The sequence below is a fragment of the Phalacrocorax carbo genome, chromosome 25 (assembly GCF_963921805.1).
Source record: "Phalacrocorax carbo chromosome 25, bPhaCar2.1, whole genome shotgun sequence".
In the NCBI taxonomy this organism is placed as follows: Eukaryota; Metazoa; Chordata; class Aves; order Suliformes; family Phalacrocoracidae; genus Phalacrocorax; species Phalacrocorax carbo.
In genome coordinates, this window is record NC_087537.1 from 1758217 (window position 1) to 1768749 (window position 10533).

At 69.6% G+C, this 10533-nt stretch overlaps 3 protein-coding genes across 4 annotated transcripts; 1 reads left to right on the forward strand and 2 right to left on the reverse strand.

The window, feature by feature from the left end:
• Positions 1 to 981: 981 nt before the first annotated feature.
• On the forward strand, positions 982 to 4848 carry PGAP3 (post-GPI attachment to proteins phospholipase 3). 2 transcript variants are annotated; one of them, XM_064473154.1, is made up of 8 exons: positions 982 to 1241; positions 1968 to 2065; positions 2148 to 2300; positions 2734 to 2796; positions 2958 to 3019; positions 3148 to 3284; positions 3384 to 3588; positions 4246 to 4848. In XM_064473154.1, exons 1-8 carry the CDS (start codon positions 1043 to 1045, stop codon positions 4307 to 4309), a joined length of 981 nt encoding a protein of 326 aa, XP_064329224.1. In that variant the 5' UTR covers positions 982 to 1042; the 3' UTR covers positions 4310 to 4848. The 2 variants fall into 2 exon arrangements, with proteins under 2 accessions (XP_064329224.1, XP_064329225.1); XM_064473155.1 differs by having other exon boundaries at positions 2178 to 2300.
• Positions 4849 to 5225: 377 nt separating this feature from the next.
• Positions 5226 to 7658, reverse strand: PNMT (phenylethanolamine N-methyltransferase). Its single transcript, XM_064473088.1, has 3 exons — positions 6705 to 7658; positions 6295 to 6502; positions 5226 to 5778 (listed from the first exon to the last, which is right to left on the reverse strand). The coding sequence occupies exons 1-3, from the start codon at positions 6856 to 6858 to the stop codon at positions 5343 to 5345; spliced, it is 798 nt and encodes a 265-aa protein (XP_064329158.1). The 5' UTR covers positions 6859 to 7658; the 3' UTR covers positions 5226 to 5342.
• A 381-nt stretch (positions 7659 to 8039) lies between these two features.
• TCAP (titin-cap) lies at positions 8040 to 9608 on the reverse strand. Its single transcript, XM_064473021.1, has 2 exons — positions 9436 to 9608; positions 8040 to 8604 (listed from the first exon to the last, which is right to left on the reverse strand). Exons 1-2 carry the CDS (start codon positions 9582 to 9584, stop codon positions 8349 to 8351), a joined length of 405 nt encoding a protein of 134 aa, XP_064329091.1. The 5' UTR covers positions 9585 to 9608; the 3' UTR covers positions 8040 to 8348.
• Between the last annotated feature and the right edge of the window lie 925 nt (positions 9609 to 10533).

A 10533-nucleotide genomic window follows, 5' to 3' on the forward strand; every position in this document is an offset into this window, starting at 1 on the left:
GGGGCAGCGCCATCCCTGTCCTCTCACCTGCCCCACTGGGGCTGTGACCGTCCCCGGTGCAGGGGAAGGGGGACAGTAATGCCGCCCCCAGGAGCGGGGGGGTAAGAAGAGTCCCAGGGGGTGGGGGGACAGGGCTGACACCCAGGAATGGTCCTGGGGGCCGGGGACAGGACAGGCCACGGGGACAACCCAGCGGCATTCGATGGGGTCCCCAGTGAGGTAGCCCAGAGCTGGCAACTGACCCCCACCCTGAGCACAAGCTGCTGCTGCACCTTTACCTGCTGCCCTGGGTGCACGGGGGGGGGGTCGGGAGACGGGGTCCCCCGGGAGCGTCACGGCCCGCGATGGGGACCCCATGCACTGCCAGCTCCGCCTGGACCCCCTGGCCGCACAGACCGGGGCGTCGCAGCCAGGAGCGACCGCGGCGGGGGACCGGGATCCCCCGGCCCCATCGGGCGCCCCATCCCGTGCTTCTCCACGCGTGGCCACCTGCAGCCCCCGAGGGAGAAGCCGGCACCCGGCTGGGCCAGAGAAGTGGCCCCCAGTGCCGGGGGGCCGGGACCCCCCGTCCGCCCAGCAATGACGGCTCCGTGGGTGATGCGCCCGGTCACCGCCACCCGGGGGGAAGGTCACAGTGGGGCCGGGGACATCATGTCCCCCCCATCCCCAGCCAGCAGCACCCCACGGGAGAGCGGCCGCCTCGGGGATCCTCGCCCCACGGCCCCCTTGGCCAGGGCCTGCGCAGCCCCCGAGGCGAGGTCAGACCAGGCCACGCTATCCCCACGCCGTGGCCTGGCCCCGAGCCCCACGGGACACCGAGACCCCCGCAGCCCCCGGGACACGCTGTGTACTAGTGGGGGGATATATCCCATAGGCCTCTGCGGAGGGCGCCCGAGGGGGGATATATCCCATGAGCCTCTCGCCCTGGGGGACTGTATCCCATCATCCCCACGGCTCGGCGGAGGCGTTATATCCCATGGTGCCCTGCGCCCGCCCCCGTTTCCGGGGTGGGCCGGAAGCGGCGAGGCCGGGCCGGGCGGCGATGGCGGCCGGCGGCGCGGTGCGGGCCGCGCTGCTGCTGCTGTTGGGGGCAGCGGCGGCGCCGGGCCCGGCCCGGGGCTCGCAGGGGGACCGGGAGCCGCTGTACCGCGAGTGCCTGGGCCGCTGCGAGCGGCAGAACTGCTCGGGGGCTGCGCTGCGGCACTTCCGCGCCCGCCAGCCGCTCTACATGGGCCTGACAGGTACCGCCCCCCGCGCGCCCATTGGCTGCCGCGCTGGGACACGCCCTCACGACCGGCAGACCCCGCCCCTCGGGGAGGCCGCGCCCTCTCGGAGGCCACTCCCCTAGCAGAGACCACGCCCACCTCACTGGGTGTCTGGGCGGCCGGGGCCGGGGCGTGGGGCCGTACTGGGGGGCACTGGGCCATACTGGGGGGCACTGGGCTATGCCAGTTCTATACTGGGGGTCACTGGGCTGTGCTGGGGCTGCGTTGGGAGGTACTTGGGCTGTACTGGTGGACACTGGGCTGTGCTGGTGGCTATTGAGCCGTTCGGGGATCATGCTGGGGGGCACTGGGCTTTGTAGGGAGGTATTGGGCTGTGCTGGGCCATTCTGGGGGGACACCAAGCCATACGGGGGGGGCCGCTGGACTTCGGTGGGGGAGATGCTGGCCTCCGTTGGTCCATTTAGAGAGTCACTGGACCATTTTGGGGGACACTGGGCTGTACTGGGAAGTGCTGGGATCCACTTGGAGAAGGCCCAGGTGTCCTGCCTGCACCCAGCACAGCGGGAGGGGGTCGCCAGCAGTGCAGGCTGAACCCCCCCGGCTCCCCCTCATCCATGCTGGGTCCTGGCCCTCCCAGCTCCCATTATGGTCTGACCATGCAGCTTAATGGTCCATACTGGGAGGGACTCAGGGGGCCGCGCCGGCCGCCCCCCTCCCGCCGCTTCGTCTCCCTGGCCGCAGGCTGGACCTGCCGCGACGACTGCAAGTACGAGTGCATGTGGCTGACGGTGCGGCTCTACGTTCAGGGCGGCCACCGGGTGCCCCAGTTCCACGGCAAGGTGAGGGTGGGGGGGCGGGGGGTGGAAAAGGGTGGGGCCGGGGTCCCCATCCGCCCGCTGACACCGCCGCTCTCCGTTCCAGTGGCCCTTTTCCCGGTTCCTGTTCTTCCAGGAGCCGGCCTCCGCCTTCGCCTCCTTCCTCAACGGCCTGGCCAGCTTCATCATGCTGCTGCGCTACAAAGCCGCCGTCCCCCCAGCCTCCCCCATGTACCCCACCTGCGTCGCCTTCGCCTGGGTGAGCCGTGACCCCGCCGTTCCCCTCCCTGGGGGGGCTGTGCTGCACCCTGTGTCCTCGCTGCTCTATCTGGGGGTCTTCTTGCAGCCCCTGTGGTCTCCCCTAGTCGCAGGGATGACGGGGGAGCTTGGGGGGTGGGGGTGGCAGCGCTTCCCGGGCATCCCCTGCCAGAGCGTGGCGTCTCGAGGGCTTTTTGATAACCAGCTGATCAGCAAACCCCGCACAGCTCCAGCTGCTGCCACTGCCCCGGCTGCCGCCACCTCTGCATCCATTTTTTTCAGGGCGCTCGTCTTCCCTAATGAGGCTGATGAGCTGCCGAGGGGGGGGAACGTGACCCAGGCAGGGAGCTGGCACTTATCTGGTGGCGGGGGCCGTGCCGCTGCTCCCCCCCGCACACTCCGGCTTCCCATCTCTCACGCCACCTCTCCCACAGGTCTCCTTAAACGCCTGGTTCTGGTCCACCGTCTTCCACACGAGGGACACGGCTGTGACGGAGGTGAGTGGCACCCGCAGAGCTGGCGTGACCATCGCCCTCTGTCCCCAAACCTGTGCTGGGGTCTTGTCATTCAGCCCTGCTTGGGGTTGGTGGGGGGACACACCGTGTGTCCTGGCCCACCTCGAGCTGCCAGCGTGGCTCACCCTGCCCCGACCCCACAGAAACTAGACTATTTCTGCGCTTCGGCCGTCGTCCTGCACTCCGTGTACCTGTGCTGCGTCAGGTGAGCCCTGCCAGCGCCGTGGGCCACCGAGCCGTGGGGCAGGGCGCTGGGGACACCGGCAGTGGCCGGTCCTCGGGGGCTGTGAGCGACCCCTTCCTCCTCCTCCTCCTCGCCCCCCCTCCCCCCAGGACGGTGGGGCTGCAGCGGCCAGCCTTAATCAGCATCTTCAGGGCCTTCCTCCTCCTCTTCCTCGCCTGCCACATCTCCTACCTGACCCTCGTCCGCTTTGACTACGGCTACAACATGGCTGCGAATGCAGCGATCGGTGAGGCTGGGACCAGGGGGGCTGGAGCCGGGTGAGGGGGGGGACGTACCCACGGGTGGGTGCTCCCCTCTCCCTGTGCCCCCCCACCGCTTTCCCCAGGGCTCCTCAACCTGGCGTGGTGGCTGCGGTGGTGCCTGCGGAACCGCCCGCGCCTGCCCCACGTCTGGAAGTGCGCGGCCGTGGTGCTGCTGCTGCAGGCGCTGGCGCTGCTGGAGCTCCTCGACTTCCCACCCCTCTTCTGGGTGCTGGACGCCCACGCGCTCTGGCACATCGGCACCATCCCCCTCAACGTCCTCTTCTACAGGTCAGTGCCCCCCTCCCTCGCACCCCTCTGCGCGGAGCAGCACCCCTTCTCTGCAGGGTGCTGGGGGCCCCCTCTTAAAATAGGGGTGCTGGGGGCCCTAGTCTCTCCCACAGGGTGCTGAGTGCCCTCCTCTTGAAACTGGGGTGCTGGAGGCCCCTCTGCTTCCCATGGTGTGCTGGGTGCCCCTCTTTTGAAACTGGGGTGCTGGAGGCCCCTCTGCTTCCCATAGGATGCTGTGAGTCCCACCCTTGAAACCGAGGTGCTGGGGACCCCACTCTTGCCCACAGGGTGCTGGGTGCCTCCTGAAATCAAGGTGCTAATGTCCCCCCTTTTGTCTGTGAGATTCTTAGTGCTCCCATCCTGAAAGTGGGGTGCTGGTCCCCCCTTCTCTTGCCCATGGGAGGTACAGTGCCCCCCTCTTGAAATTGGGGTGCTGGGGGCCCCATTATTGCCTGTGCGGTGCTGGAGGGACGCCGTTACTGCTCCCCAGGAGCCCTGGGGTGTGGCTGTGCTCAGTGGGGGGGTTTAGGGCTCCCCCGATCCCCTGCCTTCCCATCTAGCACTGACAGCCCAAGGGGGCCTCCCCTGAGGCCATGGGGCTGTGGAACCGAGCCCCCCCTTGGCCCCCCCACAGCCCCCACTTCTCCCTCTCCACAGTTTCCTGGTGGACGACAGCCTCTACCTCCTGAAGGCCAACTCCGACCTCTTCAAAGCCGACTAGAGCTGCCGGGGGGGGAGCGCGGCCCTTCGCACCCCCCCAGGGTCCTGCCCTGCCCTGTGCCAAGTGAACCCCCGGCCCCCCCCGGCCACGGACTCCTTCCCCCGGTTGCCTTCTGAGGTTTGCTTTTCCCTCCACACACCCCCGTGTCCCCCGTCTCCCCTCCCTGGGGTGCAGGGGGGCTGGGCACCCCCATTGCTGGTTGCACAGGGGCCAAGGGCAGCTGTGCCCCCCCCGGCTGCTGGTGCTGAGCCGGGGGCCCTCCCTGCCGTGGAGCCCGGCAGCCGTGAGGTGGCAACTGCTGTTGGGGCCCACAGTGCCAGTGGGGGGACGTGGGTGGCCGGGGGGGGGCCTTGCTCAGACCTGCTGGCTGGCTTTTGCAGAGGGGGTGTAATGTGGGGGGGGCTGGAGCGGTGCCTTGGGGCTGGGGGCACCCCCCCCTTGTGCCAGAGGGGCTGTGCCCCCCCCCGGGGGGGGGGAATGCAGGCCCCCCCATTGCCTGAGTGTGCTGTGGGATGTGAATAAAACTGAGTTCAACCTGTGCTGTGCCTGGCTCTCGCTCCCCCCGCACCCCTTCCCTGCCCCATGGGCACCCCACCCGAGTACCCCGTTCCCTTGCTGTCACGCCATGGTGTGCCCCACACACCCCCTCTCCTGCACCCCACTTCCCACCCTGCTCTCGCCCCATGCCCACCCTGTTTCCCCCCCCTGCATTGTGCCCCAAGCCCCCCTCAGTGTACCCCATACCCACCCCACTGCACACCTGATCCTCACCCTGTCCTGAGCCCCCAGCACAGCCTCCCTTCTGCCCGCCCCCGGCTCCCTGACACACACCCACACACACACCACCCCCCCCAGGATCTATGGGTGCCCCTACCCACAGGGACACCCCCAAAGGCAATGCCAGGCTCTGCCATGCAGCTTGGCCTTTATTGGGGGCAGCGTGGGGAGCAGCAGGGCCGGAGCAGCAGCGGCCGCGGGCACCAAATCCAGCTTTTGGGATGACGGGGGGCAGGTTCCCCCCTTGGGGGGTCCCTCAGGCCTCCAGCGGCTTCTGCGCGTGGGCGAAGAAGATGCCCTCGACGTCGTCCACGCCGGTGCGGAGGGCGGGCGGCATGGTGTAGGAGCGGTAGTCGCGGAGGGTGAAGCCGGCTCCGGCCAGCGCGGCGCGGACGTCGTCCTCCGCCAGCGGCACCACGGGCAGCCGGGCGGCCCCCGCCAGGTAGAAGGACTCCCCCAGGGCCCCCAGCAGCAGTGCGTGGCCCCCCGGGCGCAGCAGCGAGCCCACGTGTGCCAGCGCCCGGGCGAAGGCGTCGCGGTCGGGGCTGACGGCCTCCAAGCAGAAGGTGGAGAGCAGGGCATCGGCCGGCGGGCGCAGCGGGGCGCCCAGCGGGTCCGGCTGGTGGACGTCGATGGGCAGGATGCGCCGCAACCGGCCCCGCAGCCGGCGCTCCTTCTCCTGCCAGGGCTCCCTGCGGAGAGGTGGGCGTCAGCAGGGACGGGAGTCCATGGGGATGGGGTGGGTGGGATCCTCTGGGGACCAGCTCAGCACCCGTGGGGTTGTGGGGGACGGAATGTTGCAGCACAGGATCAACCCAGCACCCACAGGGACGAGGGGATGGGATCCCATGGGATCTGGGGACACGATACTGAAGAGACCAGCCCAGCATCTGCAGGGATGTGGGGATCTGATCCTATGGGGACTCAGGGACACGATCCTGCAGGGATCAGCCCAGTGTCAGCAGGGATGTGGGGCTGTGCTCCCATGGGATTTGGGGGCACAGTCCTCTAGGGATCAGCCTAGCATCTACAGGGACGTGGGGCTGTCATCCTATGGGGACTCAGGGACACGATCCTGCAGGGATCAGCCCAGCGTCCACGGGGACAGGGGGCTGTGATCGCATGGGCTGTGCAGCCGCGGATCCTGCAGGGGTCCCGCCGGTGCCGGGTCACCCACCGCCCGGGGTCCCCACGCTGCGCAGCCCTACCCGCGTCCCTCGATCTTGCAGACGTGCTGGATGAAGGGGCTCCAGTCGAAGGTGCCGGGCTCCCCCCGCGCCCAGCGCCCCAGCTCCTCCCGGTTCACCGCCAGGTAGTCGGTGGCCACGATCTCCTCAAAGTGGTCGCAGGCGCTCAGCAGCTGGTAGATGGTGGGGCCCGAGCCCACGTCGATGAGAGTGCGCCCACGGATCTCACCTGGGAGGGAGGGGGACAGGACATGGAGGGGGTCCCACACTGAGCCAGGGGATGTGGGCAACCAAGGGGGTCCCATCCCGGGAGGGGGACCAGGGAGATGGGTGGGGAGCAGGCAGGGTGGGTGCTGAGGTGCTCTCCCACCCCCTGCCTCAGTTTCCCCACCCCGCTGTGAGGCCGGGGAGGCTTCCCCGGCACCCCTCACCTCTGGCGAAGGTCTCGGCCAGGCATCGCAGCTTCCAGGGCACCACGAACTCCTCAGAGGAGAAGTCGGCCCGGGGGGGCAGGTAGTTGTTCTGCAGGTAGGCGTGGGGGTCGAAGCGCTCGTAGCCCTCCCGGAGGGCGGCCAGGCTGCTCATGGTGAGGGGCTGCGGCAGCGGTGCCCACCCGCCTCCCCAAACCCGCCTTATATCCCCGGCCGGGCTCGGGGGGGCTGCGGTGAGCGATGGCCCTGCCCGGCGCGGAGGGGATGGTGGCCATCCATCGTGGATAACCAGGTTAGTGCCAGCGCCCCAGGGCCAGGGGACGTGGCTGGGCGCCGGCGCTGCCGGATCCGGCCCTGAGCTGAGCAATAACGCGCTTCTGCCTTCCCTGACCGTGTGTGGAGGGGGGGCAGGATCCAGGAATCCTGGGTCCTGAAGCTTCTGAAGCTTTTGCCGCCCCCACCCCTCCCCGAGATGTGGCTGTCCTGCCCTCGTCCTGCCCCAGCACCGGGGCTGCCCATCAGCGTCCCACGGGATGGGATGGGGGTGGCGATGGGAAGGGATTGGGATGGGGTGGGATGGGGATGGGGGCCCGCCTGAGTGCTCCGTGATGCTGCCATCCCCAGTGAGCTGAGTGTGCTGGACCCCAGCCCCAGCAGGAGCCGGCACCAGCAACCCTGCCCGCTCCCAGTACTCCCAGCGCACCCTGGGCTACGGGGCAGGATGGGAACTGCTTATGGGGCTGGGGAGAGGGATGAGGGCGTTTTAAAGCTTCCCAAAACCTGTCTGTGCTGGGGCTGTAGGTGGACAAAGCTGGCGGGGAAAGGCGGCTCATGGGGAGGAAGGGGATGGGATGGGGACAGGGAGGGGACAGGGACTGGCGGTGGCCCAGGGACAGCAGGATCTGGCCAGGCAGGAACAGCTAATCTGGGCGCTGGCGCTGGGGCCGTCCTGGACCCTGGCACCGGCTGGGTTGGCGATGGGGGGGGGCGGTTATATAAGCAGAAGGTTACCCCCCACTCCCCCAAGCCCCCCCCCCCCCAAAAAAAACCCTGAGGCTCTGCCAGATGCCTGGGTCCCTCCAACTGCAGGCAAGGTGCTGTGCCTCAGTTCCCCCCATTCCGCAGCAGGGGCCTTCTCCCCTTAAAACTTGGCCCCTCCCCACACCATCTCATGCTGGGGGGGGGGTGACGTTGGGGGCTAGTACCATTCTCCCACAGCCCCCCCGCCCCAAAATGATGCCACCGAGCCAGGCTGGCCATTTTATTGCCATACAAAGACCACAATTTGTTCAACCCCACAGAGCGACCCGCTGTAGCCCCCCCACCCCTCCACAGCCCCCCCAGGGCCCCGATTGGCCCCAGGTGGGTTTCAGCGCTCCCCATCCTTGCATCGCCTTCTCTCTGCCAGGGAAACCGAGTCGCTGCCGGGAGCCCCCCGGACCACGGGCACCCTGTTCCTTCCCGCCTCCGCAACACCCGCTGCGGGGTAGGGTCCCAGTCAAGCGGGAGCCCACCCCCACCTGCCCCCACCCTCCTGCGCTGCCTCTTTGGGGCGGCCGAGCGGACCCAGGCGTGTGGGTCCCCCCGCCGCCCCCCAGCATCAGCCTCCTGCCCCCCCCAAGCCCCCCAGTCCCTTCGCCACACTCAGCCCCGCTGGGCCTCGTGGGAGAGGGAGCGGGAGAGGGTACGGGGGACCCCCGCCTTGGCACCGCGGAGGTCCGGGGGGGCGAAGAGGGGCAGGGGCAGGGTGCGGGCGTAGGGCAGGAGGTGCTGGGCCAGGGGCTGCCCCAGGCACCCAAACCGCAGCAGCCCCCAGGGCGAGCGCTGCTCCAGCACCCGCACCTCCCCGCGCTGCTCCAGCGTCTCCCGGCGATGCTCATCCACCTCCCGCCGGCACCACCTGGGTAAGGGACACTCATGGGGGGGGAGCTGGGGCCACCCACCCTGTGGGAGCCCCTGGAGAACCCCATGTCCCACCCCACCCCGGGGAGACCCCTGGAGACCCACCCCAACATGTCCCACCCCACCCCTGGGGACCACCATGTCCCACCCTACTCTATGGGGACCCCTGGAAACTCCCCCCATGTCCCACCCTACCCCCTGGGGACCCCCATGTCCCACCCCACACCCTGGGGACCCCTAGAGATCCCCCATGTCCCAACCCATACCGTGGAGACCCCGCCCCCTCCATGTCCCACACCACCCCCTGGGGACCACCCATCCCTTGGAGGTCCCCATGTCCCCACTCACACACTGGAGACCCCCCCCCATGGCCTCACTAACCCCATGGGGTCCCTTGGAGACCATCCAGGAGCTGCACAGCCCCACAGGGACCACCCTACCCCATGGGGACCCCTGGAGACCACCCCATGGCCCCATGTGGATGCCCAGCCCCTGGCAGTCCCGTGAAGACCCCTCATCTCCCCTACAGGACCCACGCCCCCCAAGACCCTCTCAGCCCCCCTTTGGACAACCCCCCCCCCCAACACCTCTCTGGAGCTTCCATGACCCCACAGGGACCTTGGAGACACCCCCCCCATAGCCCCTCAGGGACCCCAGAGATACCTGCAGGCCCCCACAGCCACATCAGGACCCTTGGAACCCCCCATAACCCCAAGACCTTATGGAGAACCCACAGCCCTTGGGGACGGACCCTCATGCACCCAGTGCCCCTCCGCACGGCCCCAGCGCCCCAAGGACCCCCTCCCTCGGAGGCAGCGGTGCCCCTCACCCCTCCTCAGGCCGGGTGCTGAGCTCCAGGTCAAGCCATTCGGCGCTGAAGGTCTCGCGACGCCCCACGTCTTCCTCCCGCACGCGGCAGCCCAGGCGGGCGCCCGAGAGCAGCCCCCCGCTGCGTACCACCGTGCTCGGCCCCAGCATGCTGCCGCTGACCCCCCCCCACCCGCCCACCCCGCTTATATGGCCCCGCCGAGGCTATTTTGGGACGTGTTGCTGGCACCGCGGGGACGGGACGGTGCCAAGGGCCCCCTCGGGGCAAGCGGAGAGGGGGTGGGGTGCAGGGGGGTGGCATTGGGGGCACGTGTGTCACCCCGTGTGCGTCCAGCCGCACTCAGCCCCACGTGCCCGCCGGTGACTTGCCACCCCGCGGCGGCACCTCCCGCGCCGGACCGCGTCGCTCGTGGGGATACGGGGCAACGTGACGGCGCGGGAGGGACCCGCTGGCCTCGGCCCAGGGCACGTCTGGCCTTTCCCTGCCCGCCGCCGCGCTGGCACCAGCCCCCAGGACCAGCGAACGCGAGGGACCCCAGCGGCGTTAGCAGCTTTGGGGGTGCCCACCGTGGTGGCCGCAGCGCCCCGTGCCACCCGGCCCGTGGCAGCGGTGACCCCGCCGCTGCCCTCAAAGGGTCTTTGGGGTCCCATCCCAGCGTGTCCCACCCCCCCCCCCACCCAAGGACGGGCTGTGCCCAGCGAGCAGGCTGGGTGCTGGCCACGGGGCCCCCCTGGCCGGGCTATTTGTGGGGCCAACAGATGGGGGCTGCGAACGGACGGGCGCTCGCCGGGTGCCAGCGGCCGGGGCTCACGTGGCCGCGGCTGCTGCCCGGGTGGCCGCAGCTCTCCGGCCCCTTCCAGCCATGCGGGCCGTCATCCCGCAGCCGCGGTGGTCCCGCTCCAGGGGAAACAACCAGGGGCTGGGGGACATTTGGGGGAACTTTTACCTTGGGTGACCAGCGCCAAGTGCCCAAGAGCTGCCGGTGCCCCCATGGGATGGGGGATAGTGACACCCATGGTCAGGGGCTGAAGGAGCCTGGAGGACCCACCCTTTGAGGCTGGGGGGGGCTTCAGTCTGGCCCCAGCCCCACAGCCCCTC

Bases quoted from the DNA above. Each gene is read 5' to 3' on its own strand.
- PNMT (XM_064473088.1), bottom strand. From the start codon at position 6,858: ATGAGCAGCCTGGCCGCCCTCCGGGAGGGCTACGAGCGCTTCGACCCC. The intron at 6,503-6,704 runs GTGAGGGGTGCC...CCTCCCTCCCAG, and splicing joins GGCCGAGACCTTCGCCAGAG to GTGAGATCCGTGGGCGCACT. The intron at 5,779-6,294 runs GTAGGGCTGCGC...ACCTCTCCGCAG, and splicing joins TGCAAGATCGAGGGACGCGG to GGAGCCCTGGCAGGAGAAGG.
- TCAP (XM_064473021.1), bottom strand. From the start codon at position 9,584: ATGCTGGGGCCGAGCACGGTGGTACGCAGCGGGGGGCTGCTCTCGGGC. The intron at 8,605-9,435 runs GTGAGGGGCACC...TCCCTTACCCAG, and splicing joins AGCACCCGGCCTGAGGAGGG to GTGGTGCCGGCGGGAGGTGG.
- PGAP3 (XM_064473154.1), top strand. From the start codon at position 1,043: ATGGCGGCCGGCGGCGCGGTGCGGGCCGCGCTGCTGCTGCTGTTGGGG. The intron at 3,285-3,383 runs GTGAGGCTGGGA...CGCTTTCCCCAG, and splicing joins GGCTGCGAATGCAGCGATCG to GGCTCCTCAACCTGGCGTGG. The intron at 3,589-4,245 runs GTCAGTGCCCCC...CCCTCTCCACAG, and splicing joins CTCAACGTCCTCTTCTACAG to TTTCCTGGTGGACGACAGCC.